At 32.5% G+C, this 27,062-nt stretch overlaps 1 protein-coding gene and 1 non-coding gene across 3 annotated transcripts; both read right to left on the bottom strand.

Annotated features, from left to right (window-relative positions):
* Positions 1-413: 413 nt before the first annotated feature.
* On the bottom strand, positions 414-25,431 carry LOC148280948 (arylsulfatase B). Of its 2 annotated transcripts, none has more exons than XM_088227536.1 (13): positions 25,308-25,431; positions 16,745-16,897; positions 16,498-16,657; positions 15,690-15,849; positions 13,650-13,744; positions 11,249-11,470; positions 9,176-9,333; positions 7,454-7,602; positions 5,477-5,619; positions 4,115-4,265; positions 3,847-3,972; positions 885-2,082; positions 414-496 (listed from the first exon to the last, which is right to left on the bottom strand). In XM_088227536.1, the coding sequence occupies exons 2-12, from the start codon at positions 16,886-16,888 to the stop codon at positions 1,917-1,919; spliced, it is 1,674 nt and encodes a 557-aa protein (XP_088083662.1). In that variant the 5' UTR covers positions 16,889-16,897; positions 25,308-25,431; the 3' UTR covers positions 414-496; positions 885-1,916. The 2 variants fall into 2 exon arrangements, with proteins under 2 accessions (XP_088083662.1, XP_088083663.1); XM_088227537.1 differs by lacking the exon at positions 25,308-25,431 and adding an exon at positions 17,041-17,199.
* On the bottom strand, positions 8,960-9,032 carry TRNAG-GCC (transfer RNA glycine (anticodon GCC)). Its single transcript has one exon. It is a non-coding gene; the product is annotated as a tRNA-Gly (tRNA).
* Positions 25,432-27,062: the final 1,631 nt, after the last annotated feature.

Here is a 27,062-nt window from a genome sequence, read left to right on the forward strand (position 1 = left end):
AACAAGATGAATAGTACAAATAAAAACAATTTGATTTAATGTTTATGTTTCGTCCACTCCTGTGGAGTATTTGAATTCAATATATTTTTCAAAAACAGGACAGAATATTTAGTTCAAGATAAAACATTTATGTACATATTCTATAAAAATATATAATTGAGCATGCTATTAAATTCCTTTAAAATACAAAAGGACAGGAATATGGTGTCACATTTAAGATAAAGGTATAAAAATAGAATGAATTGGTATGTATATTGGTTACAGCCTACAGCCTTAATATACTCTCTGTAATAAATCCAGTTTAAGATCTGTATGTATTCATAATAATAATAAATCAATATTTACTGAGAAAGTTAAGCCGTTTTTATTAATTTTTTTTATTTGTTAATAGACTATTAAACTAAGCCTAATTATTTTATTTTTTTATTATGCATCAGCACTAAGTTTCGTATTTCTGAAATTACTCCGCATGTGACGATGATTATACCTACGGAATGTTTATTTATTTATTTATTTTGTTTATTAAGAAAAACAACAGCAATACAAAGAAATATACACAACATAATAAAAAAAACATGAAATAAAGCCAAATCAGTTTTTCACATAAATACAATTATAAAAATCCAGTTCAGTTAAATATAATTTATAGAAGTGCAAGTGTGCGAGTTTTTTTTTGTGTGTGAGGATGCGTGTGTAAAAAAGTGGAGTGTGGTTTTGGTAGGTATGTGAATATGTGTGTGATTGTATATGGGTGTGAGGGTAGGTTTAAGGACAGGGTAAGTGTGTATTTGATATGAGTGAATAGAAACAATTAAAAATTATAATGTAAAAATATAAATATATTTTTTTTTTATAACGAAACATAATTTTTTTCAAATAATAATGTTGAATAATAAATATTGTAACTATGTTAAGAAAGTCACGGGAACAATTCGAAGCAAAAATTATAGACGGTGGGAATAAAACATTCTATTCATACATAAGAAAGTAACTATCCTCCAAAATATCCATTCTAAGTGTGATTCGCAGCTCTATTTCACTGAACGACATGGTTACAGACCCCTTACAAATAGCTAACGCTTTTGCCACTCAGTTTAAGAAAGCTTTCTTCAACGAACCAGATGATCTTCCTCCAGGCTTAGACAGTAGCACGAGAGTCCAACAATCCATCTGTGACATAAATTTCCACCAAGCAGACATTGAAAAGTGCTTAATTCAACTAAAGATTGAATCTGCGATGGGCCCTGATTCTATTCCTGGAATATTATTAAAGAAGTGTGCAACTGCCCTAAGTCTCCCTATATTTAATAGCAAATTAACATCAGAGTGAAAGAGAGCAATCGTTGCGCCCATATTCAAGAAAGGCGACAAACTGGACCCCATGAACTACAGACCGTCTTACTTGTATCATCTGTAAGTGCATGGAAAAATTTATTGTCAAAGATTTAAGGGAGTTTCTACAGGAGTAAATTATAATCCAAAAACAACACAGATTTGTCCTCAAAAGATCTACTGTCACCAATTTGTTACAATTTTTAAATATCTGGAACGTGGAATATGACTTTTTTGAAGGTAGGAAAATGCAGACAAAAGCAGTACATGAGATATAAGCGCATCAGCAAAGGCTGCCTGCCTATAACGAATAACAATAATAAAAATAATAATAATAACAACCGAGTCTCAAAATGTGTGAATTCAAATTAAAGTTGATAGTACCCTTTTGAGCAATCATTTTTCAAACCATTGAAATTGTTTCTCCTCTTGTTTTACCAAACATATCCCTATTTCTATTGTTACAGAATACATTATACTGGTACACCATACAATGCGAATTTAAGTTTTTATATTGTCAAGCAAGTAAAAATATTAGCGCTAGAAATGAGAGTGGCAGTAATCAAAAGCGCTAAAGCTGATTGCTAGCTGTCAGCTCTTCCTATAACCGAGTAGTCTCCGAAGTTAGTCCAAGTGTAGTCCCAGAAACGAGGGTCTCCTCGGGAGTCTAGAGCCATGTTTCCCGGAGGAATAGCAGTTGAATTATACTTGTCAAGAATTTGTAAAAGATTCTTTAATGTTTGGTGATACCTACAAAAAAAAATCCATAAGTAAACTATAATTCTTAGCAAACATGGCCGTCTAGAATAATTTATGCATAAAGGAGAATGGATGTACAATTGTACGGCGTCGCTTGTCAAAAATCTTCCATTAAATTTAATCATGAAAACGACATGGCAATGCTATCTACGGATGATTGGTGTAAATATTTTGAAGAAAAATGTAGATTTCTTTAACGAAACTACTTTTAATACTTTTTTTTTAAAAAACTTACTCTCTTAGAGACTAAAACTATATAATATTATTATGGTCCTCCGATGTTTAAACTTAATATATATAATTTGGTTTGAAATCATACATAATAGTTTATAGGCCTTAAAATGTAACATGATGAAGAATGACAGTTGTCAGAAAAAGTGACGACATAACTTTGTAATAACGTCAAAGGAGTTATTTATATTGACACACGAAAAATCATTTGTATCTGGCGTGTTAATTTATTTTTTTAATATAATGCTTGAAACATAAATCAACATTAATATACAAAATCAGCTTTAAAACTAAAATAAACCTAATTATTAACGACGTTCTTACAAGGTTACATCATTTTGCAAAAACGTTAGAGATGGGACAAATTGATCAATGTATATTGATCGAATAAAAAAATAATTCATTTGATGCTGTACATGAAAAAAGTATAAACGTCTCATATTTTGGTGAATAATTGTGTTAAACACACTATAATAGGCACGTTTTTCGTTTTTTATATCAATTTTCGGAAACAGAGTTTCACGATTGCATGAAATAACTGATAAAATCGATTTAATCAGTGATCAGTAATTTCCCATCACTAATGAAATTAGTCTTGAGCTGTCATTCTAATCAAGCTATATTTTAAGGACTATAGTTACTCAAGAGATTTAGAAGCCAAAGGCTGGTTATAAAACCACACAAAATGATAAATATCCTGTTTTTATATTCACTATCTGCATCTTACCATTATTTACCTAAGCATGAACCTAAAACCTTTGTTTTTGATATGGCAGAATCTATTAAAAGATAGGTAATCTTTATTTGTGTCTATATTTAATGTCTTCCTTAAAACAGGTTATACCTATTTAGGCACAATTACATACAATTCAGAAAAATCTATTATCCCAAAAATATACTAGATTATAGGCATTGTTATGTTACAAAAAACTGCATTTGCAGTTTGGCGGGAATCAAATGAATGTTCAAAAAAATGCTTCTGTAAAATTAAAAAGAAAAACATTATTATTATTATTATTCCTTCAGGAATGTCAATAATAATTGTATCAAGTGGTTAGGCCTTTAGTTCATTCCTTTAAAGCAGTGTCATTGAATGTTCTATAACTGTCTTCCTCTCTCAATTATTCCAAATTCTTCCAAACTTTTCTCCCTTCCAATTGTGCATTACAATGTGCCTATTGAAAAATAAATTTGTTAAGAATAATTCTGCAAGCACGAATTGACATGCAAACGATTTGCGCATATTCTGCACCTACTAATTATGGAAGATACACGCGGTGTCTACTAGTACTGAGGGCAGTCTACTCAGAATCCGCAAACGGAATAGAAAGAATCAAAATTTCCATTCTCGAAGCCAATATGCAAGGATATAAAAGAACTCGTCAAGGTGAGTCCCATTCTTTCCCGTTTACACTGCCATTAGTATATTATAAGTTTATTGAAAAACTCAACAAGCTACCCGCGTCGCAATCAAGAATATCACAATATTATGTGACCATGTCACAACGTTGAACCTCTACTTACTCAGATAAACTGGCCAAGTTTCGCCTTTCGCATGGATCTTCTTTAATATTGAAAAGACAGGGGGCTTTAAGAGGATTACAAGATATAGGTATCACTTGTTCATCGCATGTTACTGTTGCTTCATTTCTAAAATGTTTAAATGTATATTAACTTAACATAATATTATAAGTGCATAAAGTTAGATGGAAATACTAATTATATGTCATCAAAACAAAAAGCTACTCCCTGACGGTTGTCAATATTTGAAAATTATAAATGTTGGTATTACCTCATTTTTTTAATTGCATCTAGATTAAGATCATTAAAGATTTTATTAACGGCAAGTCCAGCTCTCGACTCCATCACGAGACTACAATTGTAATCTCCTTCTCTTCCTGATGGACCGTACCAACTGTCCCATTGGCCATCGTAGTTAGTTCCTGAAATATACACATTGTTATATTTAAAAGCCTGTCCGCCTCGTGATCAAATGGTCAGCGCGTTTGTCTACCATGCAAGAGGTCTCGGGTTCGATTCCTGACACAGTTGACATGAAATATTTATTTACAAGGCGATTTTACTCTAGAATATTTCATAATTCCTGAGGCGTAAGGTTAGTCAGCTTACCTTCATACAACAAAAATCATCAATATACGATGCGTTTTGTACACCAAAGCAGTGCCCTATGCACCATTATGTGCGGAAAAGTAATGATAATGTTTAAAAAATATGAAAATGCAAATATTAGAGGGAAATTTCCTTGAATCTGAAAGGGAAAAATCAAAACAATTTATATTCTTTGGTTGATTTTTATAATTATATTGTCTTGACTTTTATCAGTAACATTGAACTTTTATACCAATGACAGAATTTTGACACAAAATTTCATGTAGATGATCAATCAAATAAGAGTAGTTTTTAAAATCGGATATGGAAATATTTTTTTTCTAAAATTTTTTTTTTATAGCCCTTAAAAGTTGATTGAAAAATGAAGTTTGCATATTTTTTGGAAAATATTATTTTTTATTTGGGATTTAATCAAATAACGACACAAAACTGTATTTTAGGATAAGAGGCCTACTATTAAGCTACTTGTGAAAAAAAAAACTATCGTAGACTTAATAGTTTGGCTACACTTGGGACATTAAGCCTAAAATCGGATTTTTAATAAAAATTCTTAAAAATCTTAATAACTTTTAAAAAACTGAATATCGCTGAACATACATGGGGGTTAAATCGATAGGCATTGAGGTCCCCCATTGCTCTGCCACCGATGACCCGCCCTCCCAGTTACAGGCTGTATAATGCGCCCAACTTGCTAAACACTACACTTTCATAGCACATAAAAAGTGCAAATAAAACTTCCAAAATTGATTAATGGAAGAAATGCAATCATTAAATATGTGGAGAATAAATAATGTTCCACAGAGTATAATATGAAGATTCCCTTTGCAAAAAAAATATATTTCTTTTGAAACATGTATCTATGAAGTTCAAATAATTATTTCTTATTTGCTAATAAAACACATTACTTTTCCTAATTTGAATATGTGTTTGGAATGAATATATCTTTAATCGGATAATGGTTAAAAAAAACAATAAAAGAAGTTGATATAATTTATATGTTTTTAACAAAAGAGAAACTTCCTACCTTTATGAATCTTCCAATCTCCTACAGTAAGTGACGCACTTCCCCAAATATCATCAATATTATGCAGAATCTCCGTCCGGTTAGTATTGTGATCATCTACCAAACTCTTCCACATGTCGATGGCATCCAATCCCGTGAAGTGTCTATAAATAAAAAAATGGTTTGAGAAAAATCTGGTCATTTATTTATTTTTCACAGAAAATTGTTCATTATGGTTGAGTGGCAATAAACAATTCTTTATTTTTTTTAATATCTTTTAAAACAATGCAACATATCAATTTGACATTGTAACACGATGATTGAAAATGGACAATACTTATATCAGTTATAGCAATGTTTTTTTATGGAAGCCAGTCAAATTTATGTACACATACATTTATAATACTAGAGAGCCTCATTAAATATACCGCCTTGTAGCGTAGAGGTAAAAATATTTGGCTACTACTAATGAGATTTTGGGTTTGATTCCTGACAAGGTTGACAAAAAATAATACATGATTTCCTGGACTTGATTGCTGTGACTTAAGAATTGAAAAAATGGACACTTTATGAGTAAATGCCTTTATGCAGTTATGAAATTCCCATTTTAAAGTTAATAATATTGAGTAGGAATGTAAAATAAAGAGAAAAATAAAATTATTCTTTACAAAACATGCTTTTACTCCTATCATATTATTATTTTATACTAAACTAACAAAAGAACAAAAATGTAGGTCACATGCTGTTTGCCATAATATCTTATAAAATGAATAATTATCGGAGATAACCGAGTAGCACATACTCCATCAAAATGTATATAAGACAATAAATAGATAGTACCTTACAAACCCACTGACCTAATTGTTATATTCTAAATAGATACACTGCATATTAGATAAAACATTGTACTAAATATGTACTAATATAAGTATTTAATTTATTTATTTTATTGGAAAGCCAACAGACATTTATAAAATTATAAGACACATATTTCAAATACATTTCATAAGGTCCAATGAGGAACCCCAGCCTTCCAGGAAATTGGCTACAAAAAATGTTTTCTTGCATGCAGTAAAAATTAGAGCATTAAATTGTACAGCAAAATTTCTTGAAAATGTACAAAAAAAATACCTAAATAAAATAACGCACTTTTTCGAACGACGTAACTGGTTCATATGAACCAACCAATGATATGAGAGTTGTCAAGGATATCTGGTTTGCTTTCCGTAAAGGAACCAATCGGAAGAACTGACAGAGAAGAACCTCTGACGTGACATGCGGAGTTATTTCAGAAATACAAAACTTTAAAAATCAATGCGCTGAAAATACGATATATAAAATTTTAGCTTAGTTTAATAGTCTATTAACAAATATTTTTTTTTCAAAAAGACACTGAACTTCCTCATTAGAGGCTTCCTCTTAATACTGGTAACATGAATAAATGCCACATAAATATAATATCTTCCTCTGTCTTCCTTGTTATAAGTTCCATTATCATGCTCTCGCTTATACAGTGTAACGAATTCATTTATATGCGTAGGTACAGTATGTCAATTAGCCCCGTTATTTGCCACACACTTGAAATGTTGTCGAAACTGCTTTGAATAAATTTTTTTCAATTTTCATTTTTCTGGAACCAATTTGGTATTTCTGGGTTATTTTATGGAAGGGAAGCCTTTATACGGTTGATACTTGCCAATCATACCAGGTAATCCATACCATGTAGGTGATCTTCTGAGCATCTACATGCGTAGGGAAGGCCAGTACTATGTGTTACAACAGTAAAGCAGATTAATTGTGGTATTGGCATAACTTTCATTGGTATAATATTATTCTTTGCATAGTAAGAAAAAATAATTTTTGTATTAAAATCCAGCATATTTATACAAATTTTACTTTTTAAATCCGATGCCCAAATGTCCATTTGGAGATTGTAAAAAATACAACTTTATCATTTAAATCAGAAATAAAACATCATTATAAACTATCGTTAAATACCTGGAATCTCCACCAGCCGCCGTATAAAGTGTCGGCAGCCAATCGGTGATGTGCATAACTTGTTGAGCCACTCGTTGGCGTTTCTTTAGCATGGAACTCCAGATAAGTGCAGCACCTCGAACTCCTCCTTCCCAGAGAGTGTTTTTTACCTATAAAATTATTTAACTGTGTTAAATATAATACAATAAAAAGTATGTAAATGTGATTATATACTATATAGATATAAAATAGTTTACAGAAAAAAAAAAGATCAGTAACGTAGCTAACATTTTTTATGACTACATGTCAGAGTTTCTTAATGGTCTAATTTGAGAAATACCTAGCTTAAGTGTAACTAACGCGTTACCACGTGTATACGCTGGTTCGTCACCCGCGTCTGCCGCAGTCAGGCTTCCCGGCGTAAACGAGAAGCCGCCCTCCCAGACAGAGTCAAAGACAAAGTCGGAAGGTAGGGACAGATCTGCGATGACTGCAAGTCAACCTCAATAGCCCTGAAAAGGACTTTCCACCTGGTCCAAGTGGTGTAGAGAGGCGAAGGCAGTCAGCTGGCAGAGCGGAGCGAAGAGCGAAGTGCAGGAGGGCGAACAGGGCGGATAACTGAATGAAACACGTCTGAACTGTTCAGAGTTAGGAACTCAACTGATTTAATGATACAAATTACATGCCTTATAAAGCGATTCGCGTCGGGCCCCGTAAATCAGGCGTCCCACCCGCTCCGGCTGCCTGGGCTCGCTACATGCCGCCGGCCGCAGGTGGCGTAAATACGGGCGCTAGGCGCCCGTACGGGCTATTTCGTCGGCAGCCACGACGCGCGCAACATGATGATTACAATTTTATTTTTAACATTATTTAAGATATACTATGGCTATATTTTGCCCCGGTAATACTGAGGCCAGGCTCGAAAGTGAATAATTTATCTTTCTTGAGAGCCTAGCGCTCAGTCGTACATATACCGGGGATTCTAGTTAGTTATTTGATTATATTTTATACAGTTACATATTTTATACTACGCGTCCGGAACATTAAGGTTTGGCCAGTCCAAGGACAATGAAATACTTCAGTCTAAAACCACATTTAAAAACAAACATTTCATACCGACCTTCCCAGAAATCAAACCCGGTACCTCAAGCATGGTAGTAGAATGCGCCAACCACTACGCTATGAGGCGGACTTATCTCCAGTTGATTTACTTTTTCAGGGTTTTTACCTGAGAACAGCCACCGAGTCGAAAACACTCTTCCGGGATTCTGATTTTAATTCGCCCAGACAGACCAAATAAGTCATTTTACATAAAATACACATTTAGTTACATTATTTCTTCTTCTTCTTCATTCCCTTTCCGCAAGTAATGGTGCGTAGGGCACTGCATTGGTACACCAGTCGCAGCGTATCTTGATCATTTTTGTTACATGAAGGTAAGACGATCAGTCTTACGTTTTAGGTGCCAGTCCAGGGACTATGAAATATTCTAGTGCTAAAACACTGATTCAAATCAATATTTCACATCGACCATGTCGGGAATTGAACCCGAGACCTCTTGCATGGCAGGCAAACGCGCTGACCACTACACCACGAGGCCGACTTACATTACATTACCGGTTACATTATTCAACTCGCATGTACACCATTGTCATTAAAACATACATTTACATACTTATAAAAGTATAGAACGAGATAATTTTGAAATAGTAGACATTGGAGTAAAAAACATCAAGATTTTACCCCTCGAAGTGGCCAATTTGAAGCAGCGTTAATGTTGAACCCTTCAGCTGGACCACCATTGTCAGTGGAGAATACAATTATGGTATTAGATAACATGTGAGCAACACTTAGCGCACTCACTATTCGTCCCACAGATTCATCTAGCTTGGACATAATAGCTGGAAACAAATTTACATTTTAAAAATACAGTACTCTCTCAGTTATCCGTGGCTCGATTATCCGACAACTACTATAATCCGCCGTTATTTTTACTATTTGAAAGCACAAAATCAGGCTCTATAATTTGAAGGTATTCCTATATCCAATTCAGTTGCCCGCTGCGTGCCTACAGACTGAATTAGTTCCTTGAGAAGAATTGATTCAGAGGGTGAGAGAACTAAAGCAAAATATTTTAGAAGAATATGACATACTTAGTGGACACCTTAATAGTCCGGCTCTTACGTCGGAGTTATCATTAAATGTCCCCGGCTACCGCACCCGTCACACGTCGAGCTCTCTATTTCATGTGCCAGCAGTTTGTACGAACTATGCCCAGAACTCTCCACTTACATGTTTTGCTCGTGAATATAATTTGAACTTTCCCTTTATTGATCCATTTGATTGTAAAAAAATAACATTTAAAATATGCGTCTTAAAACATACTTTTTTGACTTATACTTAGTTTCAATAATAAAGTCTTATTTTATCTTATTTTATTTTATCTCTAATTCTTAATATTTTTATACATTTGTATTTCCGACACTTGTGCAATAATATTTACACACATGTCCACCCTCATTCCAATATAACACCCACTCACCCACCCTCTCACTCACTTACACTCACACAAACACACTAGTATGTATTGTACGTGTATTTAATGTATTTCTGTGGATATCTGTCATTGGTTTTATTCTCTGTATATTTTATTTGTTATATTTTTGTTACATGAATTATTGTTGATATCCCCAATAAATAAAAAAAATAAAATAAAAAAAGAATAGATAGCAGAAAGTTCTGAAGAATATACACCATTTCTTACTGAAAACGAGCTCATAAATATATCGAGAGACTCGGATCCTGACGATGAAAACAATAATAATTGTCAGACTGCAGCTCATACATTCAAATCCTCACACAAATTGCTTAATATTTTATTTTTTTTCAAAATATCTGTTTAAAATTTTACAATATTTTATATGTAGGTATGTACTATAATTCGCCGTTTTCACTAATTGGACACATGCCTGGTGTTTAGGGTAGCGGATTACGAGGAGAGTACTGCACAGATAATATTTAGATTATATCAAAATCCTCATAAATAAATACATACTGGAGTTAATTACTAAGCCTCTAGGGAGTTTATCAAAATTGATAGACATTCCATCGTAGATGGCAAACTTTTTTGAGAAGCATAATATATGAAAGTCACAGATTGTGACCTGCATAGGGCATCGCATTGGCACTCCAATCGCAGCGTATGTAGATTATTTTGTTACATGGGAGGTAAAGCGATCAGTCTTACGCTTCAGGTACCAGTCAAGGGACAGTGTTTAACAGTCCTATGTTTAAATATTCATGTTCCCTCAATTCAAGTAAAGTAGACAAACTGAAATCTTTATTGATGTGAGTAGGTGTGATTCTATGTGAAGTTACACTAGGCACATGTGACCACTTAAACCAGTCAATGACTAGTCGTAAATGCCTAGATGTTTAGATAAATGAATACAGTTACTAACTAAATAGATTTTTAGATAAATGAACACAGTTATAAACTAAATAGATTTTTAGATAAATGAATACAGTTATAAACAAAATAGATTTTCAGATAAATGAATACAGTTATAAACTAAATAGATTTTAAGATAAATGAATACAGTTATAAACAAAATAGATTTTTAGATAAATAAATACAGTTATAAACAAAATAGATTTTTAGATAAATAAATACAGTTATAAACTAAATAGATTTTTCGAAGTCCAGAAAATCCTCGATGCTTCATAATTTTTATGCTGAACGGGTGTTACGATTGTCAAAAATTTTGAACACAAAATAAAGTATTTACCTTACCAAAAGTGATTTTAAGTAACTACCTGCAAATCTGCGGCGTGGATAGTGAGCGATTTCTGGGAATTTCTCTACAATGCTGTCAGGTGCCGGAAGAGGGTTGTAAGGGTTTCCAGAATGTACTGCAGCATGAGCCACGTAGAGAAACAAGGGTTTGGATGTGTTGTGAGTAAGTACCAGCTTGACGGCTCTATCCGTAAATACATCTGTAGAATACTGGCCGTGAAGATCCCACGCAACTTCCATATCTGATCTTGAAGAAAAGAAAAGTATTAGAAAATATATTATCATGAACAATATATCAATTTTTACAGACACTTTCTCTAAGATAAATAAATAAATAAAGATCATATTTGCGTAAGTCGGAAAAAAAATATATAAATTTATCAAAATGTAAAAAAATAATCTGTCAATATTCAAAAACTAAGATTCATAATTGAAAGATATGAACATAAATATTACAACAGAAATGAGAACATTTTATAGAATGGAATATGGATTTTTAGGCATTTACAAGGCTTATGCCATGGGAAATTATGCATTGGAAAAACATACAAGATGATATAATAACAGTAACTAAAAATGCACAAATATAATACCTCTAGCGTGGTAAGCAAACGTGCTGACCACTACACCACGAGGCCAACAATATAGATACAATAAAGAGATTCACTAGTCTCTGACTGATCAACGCAAAAAAAAAAAAAAAAAATGAAATGAAACGCACATCGCTTTATAATTTGTGTAATGTTGATTAATTAATCAGTTGAATTCCTAACTCTGAACAGTCAACAAGTGTTTTACTCGGTTTCCCCGCCCTATGTGCTCCCGCTCTTCGCTCCGCCCTGCCAGCTGACTACCTTTGCCTCTTTGCACCACTTGGACTGGGTGGAAAGTTCTTTTCGGGGCTATTGAGGTTGACTTGCAGTCGGCGCAGTTGTGTCCCTACCTTCCGACTTTGTCATTGATTTTGTTTGGGCTTCTTATTTAAGCCAGTAAGTCTGACTGCGGCAGACGCGGGTGACGAACCCGCAAAATCGTGGTAATGCGTATGTACACACACGATGACTACACTAATCAGACGAGACATAACATGACTTAATAAATAATATTTTTATGTAACCCTGGCGGGTTTATTAAAATTACAAATAAAAATACAAAAATAAACAAAAATTTCATTGGCTGGCTTAAGTAGCCACTTTACACCCTGTTTAACATTCTTCATTCTACCTGTTTGAACATCCATATATCCTTCATCGCCACTTAAACCAGCCAATGACAGGTCATGAGTCCTAGACACCCATCTCTGTTTAATATGTCAATTTTAATAACTCAGTACGGGGTTAAATCCAGTACCTGTCAAAAAAATTTAGACAAATTCAAAATATCATAGTAAAACGAGGCTCCCATGCATGAGACATGCATATTTTATAGGCCCAAAATTTTTTAATTCTTTTTTTACTGATAATCTATGATTTAATAATCTAATAATTTGATGATTTCATTGATTACAAGCTTTCAAATTTTTCCTTCTTTTAAAAAACATGCATTATCCTACATATATCCTATAGATATGAACTCTTTTTTTCTATAATTTATTTTGTTGCCCTTTAATAATAAGGAATATTTTTGTGTTTTTTTTTTAATATTTTTTATTTCCTTGTTTGATTATTATTTTTTTAAAAAATGCCATATAATCTTTTACAGAATATTTTACATTTTCTTTCTTATGTTACACAAAAATTATAACTGTCCATTATTTATTATAGGAGCAAAAATTCATTAACATTTTCTTGTATACCCACTTACAGGCCATGCCTTTGTGGGATTTTTGTTTACTATTTTTACTATTAATATGTATTTCATTGCTATGTTATTATGCTTTATTTTTTTAATACTCTGTTTTATCACTTATGTTTATTGTAAAAAACAAAAAAAAATATGTTTCATATTGTATGAATGTGAACTGTGGACATAAGCAATATTACCTTTACGATACAATGGGGACTAATTTACTCTCTCTTTATGTATTATTTTTTGCTCAAATTTAAAAAATTAAATTAAATAAAAATGTTTACAAATAACTATACGCTGGTCCGTTTAACCAAAACCCATTTAACCGAATTTCCGGATCAACCGAATCACTGAAATACTGTTTGAATCACCATATTCTGTAATTGCGACTGGAATATCTGTTGAGAAAAATATATTTATACTGAATACAGTCCATTCAAATCTTTTATAACCTCTGCTTTATGTGTGCGTAACAATAAGTTTTCATATAAATCATTCTAGTGTGCTTACTAACACAAAATAAATTTGTATGTTAACTTCGTTCACCGATAGGCACAAACAGATTAACATAGGGTTATTAAACATTTGAACGCACTGTACATTTTCACTGCTTCTGGGCATTCTATATCTCACCTCTCCTCATGTCCAATCCCCAGGATCCTCGTTCTTCCGCAGTATGGTCAAAGTAATCGTGGTGACCTGACCAATAGCCTAAATGAGATTCAAACCTGAAAAAAAAATGGTGTAATTGAAGTTATTTTTATATTATAATAATAAAAATACGTAGGTAGTTTTATTCCACTTTTATTTATAATTTTTACAGTGACCATGTTTCCTCGTGACCGACATCGTCAGACTGCTGTCGTGCAGTCTGATGTAGTCTGAATAAAACTATATGCGTGTTTTTATTATTATAATTTAAATGCAGTTCCAAGAAATGTCAGTAGAAAAACTCAATCAATTATTTTTATATTATAAAACTATTGGATTATGCATCCAATTAACACGTTAAAAATAACAGAGCAATAAATATGATTGCAAATATAAGAATGATACATAAAATCACAACTTTTATTATTTTTAAGTCTGTTGAATCATTTTTCTGTGATTTAAAATTTTTTTAACACATGTGCAATACATAAATGAGAAAATTTACAGAATAAAAAATGTTTAAATTGTAATCATTGAATATTAAAGACTTGATACTGTTTTTTTTATGGTTATGCCCTGACTTTGAGAGGATTTTCTAGAATAATTTAGTATTGAGGATGTCCCCTGTACAGTTTACTCGATAATGAGGAAATTCTATAAACTAAGACAATATATTTTTTATGTATCCCATTCCCATCACTACCATTTTTGTAATTTTTAATTTCTCTGCACATGATGTCCCTAGTTCTCTTTGGTGAGTTGTCCTGATTGGTGGGTAGGCTCCCCGGTAACTGGATCTCTATCACAGCGTGACGTGACGTCATTTAAAGTAGTTTGTTTTTATGAATTTTTTCATACATTTTAAAGGACGGCAAAGATGCTTGCCTCACATACGAAGGTTTTCGAGTTTGACTTCCGGTGAGATCACAAAAATTAAATGTGTTTTTTCTTAAGCCTGGATCTACCTGTAATTGGGTACCTTGACCTGTTGTGGTGCACATTTTTACTCTGTATTGGTCGGGGGGAGTCCTTTGTTGTACAATGTAGAAGGACGTAAATTGATTTCTAGTTTTACTAGTAATGACTAAAGATTTAGTGACATATTTATTTTTAAATCTGGAAGTAGGGCACACATAAACATATTCTTATGTGTGCTCTGGTAATAATATTGTATTCACATGTATCATATTTATAAATAATTTAATAAACAGCGTGTATGGTAAACCCTGTCACATCCGAAACCACGATGATCGGTATGAGCACGAAGACATATTGGCATATTTAAAAAAATAATTTAGAAGCATTTCAAAACTAAAAAAAAAAACAATAATTTGAAAAACCGAATGGTTGCTTACTTCTGCAGGGAAAAAAATAGGACCGCGGGGGAGAGGGTAGCGGTCTCTGCACTCTGCAGAAGTAAGCAACTATTTGGTTTATTTAACGTTTTATTTTTAATCGTTTCTAAATTCAATGTCATCTTGCTCATACCGATCGTTGCTGTTTTGGAGTGACAGGGTTTACCATACACACTGGGTAATATGTCTCAACTTTGGAAAAACTATCAAAATGGATAAAAATGTTTTATTCATCATCATTCCCTTTCTGCACCTAATGGTGCATAGGGCACTGCATTGGTACACCAATCGCAGCGTATCTTGATAATTTTTGTTACATGAAGGTTAGGTGATCAGTCTTACGCTTAAGGTACCAGAGTAGGGACTATAAAATATTCTAGAGTAAAAACACTCTTTTAAATAATATTTCATATCAACCATGGTGGGAATCGAACCCAAGACCTCCTGCATGGTAGGAAAATGCTATGAACATTACACCACAAGGCCGACGTTTTATTGAAGTGGATAATAATTATGACAAAAATGACTTTAAAAAAAAAACACTATTTACTGTCTTAGAGCGGGGAAGCTATCCCTAGTTAGGCAGTTAAAATAACTGTTAATTGTAAATCAAATGTAAATTGCTGCAATAAATATGTAACCATAAATATAAAAATAAACTTCTTACCCTCGATGAAGAGGGGAATATTCTGACTTATAATGGCCGAGGTGCCATTTCCCCACAATATGGTTTGTGTAACCCAAATCTTTGAGATATTCTGGTAATATTTTCTCCTTCAGAGGTAGCCCGCGGGGTTCGGCTGCATACAGAACCGCATGCTGCATTCCTGAAATACAGAAACGGACTTACCATAGATTCAGTTAACGTAAAGAACCAGACACTTGCTTACAAGGTGGGTAAAGGGGAGAATATGTTTGTGTTAATTTACAAACGTTGATAACGTCTCAAGAAATTCCAAAGAAAAATCAGGTCAGCAGAAATGAATAATTGAATCAAACAATATAATTATTTTCTAAAGAATTCATAATAGTTTGCGGGAGTCTAAAATCGATAATAATTCAACATTTTGAATGTACCAAATTGTTTATGCAATAATCATCATCATATTCCTGTCCACACCCGATGGTGCATACGGCACTGCATTTGTACACTAAATGCAGCGTACATTAATCATCTGTTGTATAATGGTAAGATGATCAGCCTTATGCTTCAGGTGTCAGTCCAAGAACATGAAATATTGCAGTAAAAAACCACCTTTTAAATTAATATTTCATGTTGTCCATCCCAGGAATCGAACGCGCCAATCAAACATCATGTAAAAAAAATATTACTAAATTTTGTGTTATAATCATTCTAGATATTTTGTTGATTTCAATGTGAAAACAAAATTATTTTGCACAAACACTCAGAAATGAATTGTGAAACAAAACAAATATTGATTCATTGTTTTCTCAAAAAATATTATAAATCAAACCTGTATGTATCGGATATTTCCCGGTCATCAGAGCAGATCGTGAAGGTGTACATATTGGATTCACGTAATAATTATTAAGAATCAATCCTGAATAGGCCAATGCATCAATGTTTGGAGTTGGAATTTGATTAGATCCATGAAATCCAACATCATTCCAACCCTGAAAATAATGTCATATTTTAATTTGATTCCTAATTGCATGCCACACAATTAAAGAATTTAGAAAACCGGTATTTTTCACACTCACTAAATCATCGGCCAATATAAATACTATATTCGGCCTTGCGCTCGGTGGTTGACACTTCACAGCTCCTGTCAAAATTGTCAAATAAAGAGCGCTAACTATAATTTGGCGGAAGTAAGCAGTATTCCTTTCTGATTTTGACATCATTTTAAAAATCTAAAACAATAAAAAAACGATTCCAATTCATCTTTGAAATATTAAAAAATATATTTTAAAAGGAAATAAAGATCGTTGTAAATACATAATAGTTTAAAATGTGTTTTCATTTATTTAACCGGAAACAGCAAACTATGTGTTACCTAAATTACATTTCTATCGTATTTTAATTTTATGAAATCCCTTCACGCCTAAGTTTTTGTTTATTACTCAATTTATATTGATATCTACGACCGCGCAAACATTTTATATTTACTGGTTTAAAGCACGTGAAGCGTCAAAAATCACATCTCGTCAAACTTGAAGTAACATCGATCTTAATGAATGCGCAGACTCAATCATTACCAAAATTGTAAACAAACTCTTCTAACGATATTATGATTAACGTAAGATTCAAAATCAAAACGGCGTTTATGTTATATTAATATATAATAGCAGATTGGAACAACATAGTCGATATAGTGCTGGGTTTATTTACATTTAGATACAATCTTTACCTTTTAAGTTTAAGAGGTATGTAGGTAGATACGAGCTACCTAAGTTCTTGGAAACAACGTTGTATCACTTTGTATTAGGTATTTTATATTATCGCTCATTTATATTTGAATAATTTTTTTACACGGGTACCTACCTACGTACCTAAACAAATAGTTTAAAACACAAACCAATAATACCCTACAAACTGATCGAGGGGCTACAAACCTTTTTAGCCATTTTACTGAAATAAAAATTATTATTATTGTAACTATTGTTATTACTGTTATTGTATATGTTTTTTGCAATACCTTTTTTGTATATTGTTATCCCATTATTTGGCACCTATTTGCCACCGCATTTTGTGGGTATACCTACCTCTAAATAACAATCGGGCCATATCAAGGTTCCGATTTGTGTCGATTACTTGTAAAATTCAATGTACCTATTCACCTAAAAAGTACATATTTTCAAGGCTCATACTTTCACACAATACTCAAAATTTCGTATTATTATACTTTTGTATTGTTAGTACAAATAATAATAATAAATGCCAATATGATATTTTATATGCCGATATTTTTTATATCTAAATTTGTTACAACAAAGAGGGAAAATCTTTTTGAGAAAGGAATGTGGAAGTATGAGCATTTACATGGCTTCTGACCTGTCATTGACGGGTTTAAGTGGCATTTTTTTTTCCCTCTCTGTTGCAACAAATTTAGATCTAAATAACTCCCTAGAGAGGAAATCCAGTCTGTCTATAAACATTCGGACAAACTCAGAACATCAAAATAAATATATATATATAAAAATACTTTGTACATTTTACATCATATAAGGAAAAAATACAATCTATAAAATGTATACATAGGTACAAATAAATAGAGTTTAGTTATTTTTAACAAATTACATTTGAAAGTCTTCTACTTCTTTCTATAGATCTTGCGATCTGTTTTAATAATAAATTATTCATTAGGTACAGTAAATTGTGCCCGCGTAGTAGATACATACGAACGAAAAAAAAAAGTTCTATTTAAATGCAAAATGATATACTCGTATATATAATGGCAACAAGGTTCCATTGACAGTCGTTAAATATTGTGAAATAAGCATTGTTTTATTTTTTTATGAAACAATCATATTGACTTAACAGAGCTTTGCCTAAAAGTTTTGAAGACATTGAAATCGAAACACCAATTTAGTTAACATAATATACCTATTTTTATTCTTTGTCTAAGGTTGGAAATACAACCTCTAACGTGACATGAAAGCCGGCAAAAATCATCAGTCTACGAATACCGAGTATGTGTACCACAAACCACAAGGTAGACGAAAAATAACGTCTTGATCTCGTGCTTATTTGATTGTTTTTTAATAAAAATCAACTTATGAAAATGATCTAGGGTATCTAGGTAGTTTATCAATATGTTTTTTGTTCGTGTCCAAGCGAAAGAAGAATACATTCAGTGGGTGAAATAGAACCAGATCCCTGGATGAGCGTTTTCGACTCAATGGTTACTCTCTGTTAAAAAATCCTGAAAGAGTAGTAGAGTGGTTGGTGCGTTCATCAACCGTACTTGAAGCCCGGGTTCGATTCCCGGCAGGCTCAAGGTCGTTTTTTAAAAAATTGGTTGGCTAAAATATTTCACTGTCCCGGGACTGGCACCAAACGGATGATATTTCTAGGTACCTGAGATCCTAATCAGCTGAGGCCCGAACGGCCGATCAAATGAGGCCCGTAGGACTGATGAAATTAGGCCCGATGGGCCACTTACATGAGACCCGAAGGGCCGAATTTTATGTATTGTACAGTCGGCAAGAGCTTATAGTTTCCTGCTAGTATAGATAATAGGACTACAACAAACTTTATTGTTTGCTGCTATGCCGCATTAGCACATTTTTTTACAAAATTAATGAGGTGTGGGTTTAATCGTATATTGTAGATATTCTTTTGTTCATTTTATCGCTTTCCAGCCGCTTTAGTGCTCGGTAGTAGCGTTCGCCATTTTGGCAGGCAATAACCTCTGGATCAAGATTTTACTATGCGTCAAGCATTCACGGATTCGCTGATTTTTTTGCAAACTAGCAAAAATTTACATCAAGATTAATTTTAAATCTTTACTAAAGCTCTCTAAAACAAGTTTACCAATTTTAACGGGCAAATATACTGTCAATAAACCAGCCATCCCCAAACATAATTTTTCTTATTTTAATTCTGTAATTCTCTTTCCACATTAGGATTCTTTTAAGCCATTAGCTGTTTTTTTGTTAATGTTTTATTTCATAAAAAATCGAACCCAAAAAATGTGGAGCAAAACACGCTAGCAACCACAGACAAAAGGCACCCAGCTACTTCATATTTATATTCGAAATATGCAGATAAATTAGATCGGTGAAATGCTCAACTAAGTGATAAAAAATACAAAATATATCTACCAAATCTAAAAAGGAGCAACAATTGTCTAATTTTGGTGTAATTTCGAGGATAATATGTTTTCGTATATTTTATTAATACCGTGGAAATACGTTAAAATTATGGGTAAATCTGTATTTATTTAAACAAGTTATATGTGAAAATGACATGTAATTTACCACTATTACTTATCCAGCAAATAAATAATCATTTGTCCTTGAACTAGCTGGATTGAATTTGTAACTGAAATCATAATACGTACGAAATTTACTCACCGGACGTTCCATCAATTATTTTAAAACAATTACCTAAAACTCATTGGCAAGTCTCGAAAAACTGTTATAAATAACGAACAAACAAATAAATAAGTTATCTGTTCTAATCTAAAATCGCACATTTCCACAGCTGATAAATATAAAACACATATTTTATAGATTTATTGTAACGATATTATTTTTTTCACTCACACCTTACATATCCTAAATATTTGAGTTATAAAATGCTCCAAATTACAGTATTATTACTTAGCACTTTACTTATCAATATTTTATTTTATTTATTGAATGTTATATAAAGTGACAACATGTTAACAAAAAGAAATACATAATAAAGCAAAAGTACAAAAACAAAAAACGAAACGGAATACCACACCAAAAAAGAAGCAACCTCTCAAGAAGTGCTTGCTGTGGGATTACAATATTAATAATTTAACTACAAAATACACTTATATTTCAGAAAATAAATGAAGGTATATAAATCATTTTTTATAAATAAGTGCATATACATTTGCATGCAAATGAGCATGTGTGCGCATGCATGTATAATTACACACAAATATACACGTACATGCACACTTACTCACACGCACATACACATTCACCCACATACATAATATAACATGGCGAAGAAAATTATAAAAAAGGGTTTTCACGTTACTTAACAAAAGAACTTCAAGTACATTGAAAAAAAGAAAGAAAACAAAAAAACACATTTCGTTAATTTTAGAAAACTTAATATAATTTAAATGTTAAAAAGCAACATTTAATTAAGGATGTTGAAAAACAAATATTTTTACCTTTAGTTTGAATTTTGTAAAGACATTAATAATTTTTATTTCGTCGGGCAAATTATTATAGAAATTTATTCCCTGATATACAAAACTTTTTTCAAAATGTTTAGTACAAAATTTTGGCATATTAATATAATATTAGCGTCTACGTGAATAACTTAATGTATAGATTTTTATACATTAAGTATAAAAATCTATACATTAAGTACTCTTTATAGATTTGTAAAATTATTTTTTTTAAATAAGTTTTGTCAATTGATGGAACATTAAATTTTTTAAATAGTTATTTTGCTGGGAAAGGTTGGGAATGTATTATCATACATGCCGAAAAAGCATGCAGCAGTATATGCGTGTATAGGTAATATCCAGTGATTTAAAAAAAAATCTAAATGGAAGTTGTTATTATTTACCCTGCTTATATCGTATATTTTACAAACATTATAACAAGATATTTTATAAATATTAAAGAGAGGTATAATATATTTTGGAGTAAACAAAGAAATGTCTATCCCTATAAACATTGGACATTTATTTCTTTGTTTACTTCTAAAAAATATACTGCAATGAAACATTTGCGAAAAAAATACCACAAAGTTTAAAAATATATCCGTAGTTCAAAAAATTACAATTGAACAAAAGGAAAACGCTCTATCAGCAAATAACAATTTATTTTTTTTATTTACATACATGAAGTTTATTACACATTATTTGAGACATTAAGTCCCAACTCCGTGGGACTAAACGTCCTGTGTTGAGGTGGGACGAGCAATTAGTTGACACAGACTCATGAGACACACACAGACACCACAAATATAGGATCAGAAACACAAAAAATAATTCAAGAAACATACATATATATGGCACAATATGGTAAATAGTAAACTCAAACATTCGGAAAATCATCAAGGCGTTTCCTACTCAAATCCCCCCTACTAAGGAAAATACAGTCCTAGTTTTTGACTCTCTTCCAAAATATTTAACACTCTCGGTGCGACAAATGAGAGATGTCTCAGAGAGTTATAATAACAAAGATAGTGAACTTCCTTAAAAAGGAAATACGAAAGTCCACATATTTAAATAGCTTGTGACCTGTCATTGGCTGGAGAACCTGGCCATTTTTAATAACATTCTTTATTTGTAATAACATTGCTTTGTAATAACATTATTTATTCTACCTGAGTTTAAATACTCATGTTTAAAAAATATATATGTAAGTGTCCTGACAAAGAGACGGGTTCGTTTCGAAACCGGTAGACATAGAAAAGTCGATATATAGTTATATACAAATATTTACTGGCATTTATACCGACATTCTTTTTGTATTCTTCCATCAAGTATGTAATAAAATATTTTAGTTAATTGGGTATGAGGTATGCCTTACCTACCTGTGTTCCAGGACAAAGGCTTTAAACTACAATTTTGGGCAAAGTTGCTTCATTACTTTAATGTGTTTAAACCAATTATGTGGAAAATATGCACATTCTGGCAAAAAGATAACGTCAATAAGTGTTTGCATTTTAAATATTTTTTCTAGAATATGTAATAAGACCTACGTTATTAGTTAAAAACAACGTTTAATATAATAAAAACGCTTTTTCCATAATTGTGGATTAAAGCCTTTATCCACAATAATTCCACATCCACATTATCCACAATTATCATGGTTTGAACCCTTTGTTCACAATTATTTCACATCCACGTTATCTAAAATTGTATCACAATGATTGTGGTTTGAACTCTTTGTCCTGAACACAGGCGAAATTGAATTATAAAATACGATGGTGCAGATTAAAAATCATCTACAGCCTACTGCCTACATTGCACGTAATTTCGGTAAATCTTTTTTTAGGAAACCCACTCACGCCTTTCCGATTACTCAAATAATTTGTTAGCATAAAAAGTGAAATCTGAGTACCTTAGTATGGGTGACTAACCTTATTTAGATTTGTGTAATACCATATTTATGATCTGACCTAGATGGTCTCATAACACCAGAAAAACTTTAAAAAATGAAAGTCTTGGCATTTACAAGGCCTATGACTTGTCATTAGCTAGTTTTAGCGTTCACTTTGAAGAACAGCCATTCTTCCCATACTCGAACATTAATTTGTATTGATCAAACTAGTACAGGTACCTGCTTATAAATTTGATACGTAAATAAGAAAATCTGATGCATCAATAATAACATATAAAAAAAATTCAAACATTAATTATGATCAGTACTGAATTATGGTTAAGAATTATTGATTGTTTACTTCTATTTATTTTGTCGTTAGTAAAAAAATTAACAAGAAGAAGAGATGTGTACATCTACATAAATATAATTTTAAAGTTCAAAAGGTCTTTATTATATTCCTAATACTCGGGGTATAAATGGATAGTAGAACTGAGTAGAAGCAAAATGAATTGTCTCATTCGTCCAAACCAATATTAAATCATCTACTCCACAAATATATAGTTTATGCTACGTTTTTGTTATTTTATTGTAAGTTTTATAATATAAATAATATAGTAGGGGAGACCGAGGAGAGTTGCAACAATGGCGATTTCAAGAAATCTATGATCGATATAGCACTGGTAACATCGCGCATCGATGGAGTTGGCAACATCAGTCTACAGGGAGTGTTTGGGTATATAAGACATCTGGGCGGGAAAAAAAAAAGGATGTTGTTGGCTAATACTCTGATGGCCTGTTATTCTGTTATTATATTATACGTATTACGTAAACAGAGACGTGACATTATTGTTAATATGCACTAACTATTCATGTTTCGAAGCGTGATATTGTTTTTTATAGCTCGCCTCTAGTTTTGAAGTTAAGAGCCATTATTCTAAACATGGCGTGATTTTTTGGGCCTAGGATAGTTGAAACAGCTTGAAAAAACATTTGAATTTGAACACTTAATTATTCATTGTTCTTGTTAAAGAATGCCCAGTCAATATGTACGAAAGATAGAAAGGGGTATAGCTAGCATATAAATCTATGAACTAACCTCAGTCTGTCAGTCCTGGTCTCAGAAATGCCGCATCATCATACAATCTTTGTCACTCTTTTAATTTATAAAAAAGAAAAGATACAATTTATGACAATTGGACGTACTCAAATGTTAGAATGGTCATAACAATTTATTCCCGTCGATAACAAAAACTGCATTTGATGTGGCGATTATCTATGCTGCTATAGAAGCCAGTAGAAATGTAAAGAAAGTGAAACAGCGTGATTTCAAAGAGGAAAAAAAAGAAATCTATGAAGGTTAAAGGAAAGGAACTAAGACGAGAAAATAAACTGACAATGACACAAAAAATTGTTATTTTTGCCTGTGTTGCCTCGAGTCCTTTGCACACAGCAAAGCAAATGAGAAGTAGGTTCAGTGCATTGAATTGAAAGGATGGTCACGTGAAGAATGCACTGGAGGAGAACTAAAATATATTTGTCATAATTGCTTGTCTGACTAGATTTTGGACGAAACGTGGTTTGACTGTGTTGCTATAATTTATAATTAGTACAAGATAAAACTTAAGCAATATATTTTTATTGATAAACATAATGTACCAAAGGTTGATTACAGCGGTTAAATTTATTTCACTTGGATTTTTCTATTTCAAGTTTCTTTTATTCCACAATACTATCGTTTTTATGAGTTTTCTTTTTTATAATCCCTAAATACCAAACTGTTTCAACTCACCTTGACCTCTGTTTCAACTTACCTCGGTACTAGGAGAGTTGTAACGCGGGGAGTTGTTTCAGTTTTAGTCGATTTTCTCATTAACCCTTATTATTTTTACCTATTTTTTATTAAGATTACATAGTGTATAAAATGTTGAGATATAAAGTTCACAGAGGTAGGACTATTTTTGGAAAAAAATATACTAGGTAATGTAAAAACTGTTTGAACCCTCCTTGGTCTCCCCTATACAGATTTTTTTTTTTTTGTAGTAATGAAAATGAAAATATTTGCGTTCTTATGATTTACCCAAATATTTCATTTTGAGGGCCATTTTCAACGAGTTTTAAATAACTCACTATTAGAAAATGTAATCAAGTTGGGGTAGAGTGGGATTCGAACCACGGACTTTTGGTCCGTGAGTTCGAGACACTAGCCACGGGACCACAACCTCAAATTCAAACATAAATACGTAGTGTTTAAAACTGTCTTTACATTTAGTAACTTATATAAGTCTTCTTTGTATATTCTCATATGTAAACAAATTAAAATAAGTATATTGTTAAGTGTCCCCGGCACGGGTAACCCCAGTGAGGTCACATTATTTTTATTATTGTTTATAATGTGAAAAAAGTGAATGAATGACACATATATTTAAACGCTTGTTTGCGAGTGATTTTGGATAAAACATTTTTTTTTAATCAAAATATTATTAAACTAAGCTGAAATGTAATATAAATAATGTCACATTCAAATTATGTGGAAGTATATAAAATGGGAACTTACGTCAAATATTGGAGAGGTCAAATTAAATGTATTATTTGCCTTAAACGGGAGAAATACACTTAACACACACCTTCACAATAAGACGATAATAACAACTGTTCACAACTAAATGCCGAAGTGGACTGAATACTGAATACGGAATCTGGAATATCTAATGTTGTTATTCGCTATACCATGCAGTAGGTAGGTACGCCACGACTGCGTCAAATAACTCCAAAAAGCGTAGATCCAGAAATATTTCAAGTTTATTTTATTATCGAGGCACGTTTTAATATTAATATTAAAGGTATTAAAATATGTTTCAACAGGGACGAAGAATTTATTATTTTACACAAATCAATTGATGGATAAAGATTTAAGTAAGTGCCTAATACCAACATAGATATAAACTATTGTTGACGAATGGTCCACGGATGACGGGAACAACTGATATTTCAACTGAAATGGAAAACTCATGTGAGGAGGGAATACGTATTTAGTGAGTATCTCTGTCTATGGATGAATATAAATATTTCTTCGATTCGATGGCCCGTTAGGCCAATTTTCGCCCTTGTTAGCCCAGTACTTTCAGGATCTGCAGGCTTTCTGTCACGATTTCGTTTCGTAGGTTCGTTTGTTCGTCATATATCCATCTCTCTAATGCAATCAAAGTTGTATTTCCCTCTCGTTTCTTCTCATACGATATGAATGAATTTACGAAACGAATTGGTTACAGACTAAGGCCACTTGGCTTGGAAGAGATTTAGCAACATGAGAACACCCGCTCTTCACTCAGAAGCTAGTAGCCTAGAGCTCTAAAGACCTCACCTGCCTCGCTGGGCCTCGATTATAATAATTACATTACATTACATTACATTTTTTTTTTTTGCACCACAACAGGCCTCCTGGGCCTAATTACAGTGGTGAATTACATCACAGAGCACCCAGGCTTGAGAAAAATCACATTTTAATTTTTTGTGTTCTCACCGGGAATCGAACCCGGAACCTTCCGTGCGTGAGTCAAGCGTCTTGACCACTACACCACGGAGGCCGCCGTAATAAGGACGTCATACCTTCACCATGACGGTATAGTTGAAGATATATTCTCTCGAACGGTTACGAAGATACACTACCGACCCCCCCTTCAAGTTTTGGGCAGGTACATCGATATGTAACAAGGGGAAGCGTACGTCACAGTACACATATCTACGTACTAAAGTGACATAGCTTCATTATGACGTCATAGTTGAAGATATATTCTCCCAAGCGATTACGAATGTACACTAGAGATCCCCACCTTCTAGTTGTAATGTAAGTACATCGGTTTGTACTGACGAGTCTAGTACCCCTCGATACGCATATCTACGCATTAAAAGTGACAAAAATTTATTCCACAGAGCAATTTTTTCTTTAATTACGATTAATTTAAATTTTTCATCGTTCTGAGGTTGACGCCTTTTTTCTTAAAAGCCTATTAAAAATATGATATAGAAATAAGTAAATGTTGAAATCGAATTAAATTCTGAGACAACTTAGTGTTGAAATCGAATTAAATTCTGAGATAACTTAGTTTTGAAAACGAACGACTAAGTGCACAAATAATGTGGCTAGATTCTGCCCTATTAACATCTGAGCATCTTGGCGTAGAGATGTTGCCACTATAAAAAAATAATTTAGTAACTGTTTTACTATCTTCCTAAGTGTACGTATCGAGACGTTAAAGGAGCCGGCTTTATGACCGCTCGGTAGATAAATACAGACGATCGTTAAGCATAC

The sequence above is a fragment of the Micrasema longulum genome, unplaced genomic scaffold, assembly GCF_059751315.1.
Source record: "Micrasema longulum isolate JH-2025_06_02 unplaced genomic scaffold, ASM5975131v1 h1tg000509l, whole genome shotgun sequence".
NCBI classification, from domain to species: Eukaryota; Metazoa; Arthropoda; class Insecta; order Trichoptera; family Brachycentridae; genus Micrasema; species Micrasema longulum.

Coding starts and splice junctions, on each gene's coding strand:
- LOC148280948 (XM_088227536.1), bottom strand. CDS start 16,888: ATGATGTCAAAATCAGAAAGGAATACTGCTTACTTCCGCCAAATTATA. Junction 9,334..11,248: donor TCCACGCCGCAGATTTGCAG/GTAGTTACTTAA, acceptor ATTTGTTTCCAG/CTATTATGTCCAAGCTAGAT. Junction 2,083..3,846: donor AACTTGGCCAGTTTATCTGA/GTAAGTAGAGGT, acceptor TTTTTTTTGTAG/GTATCACCAAACATTAAAGA.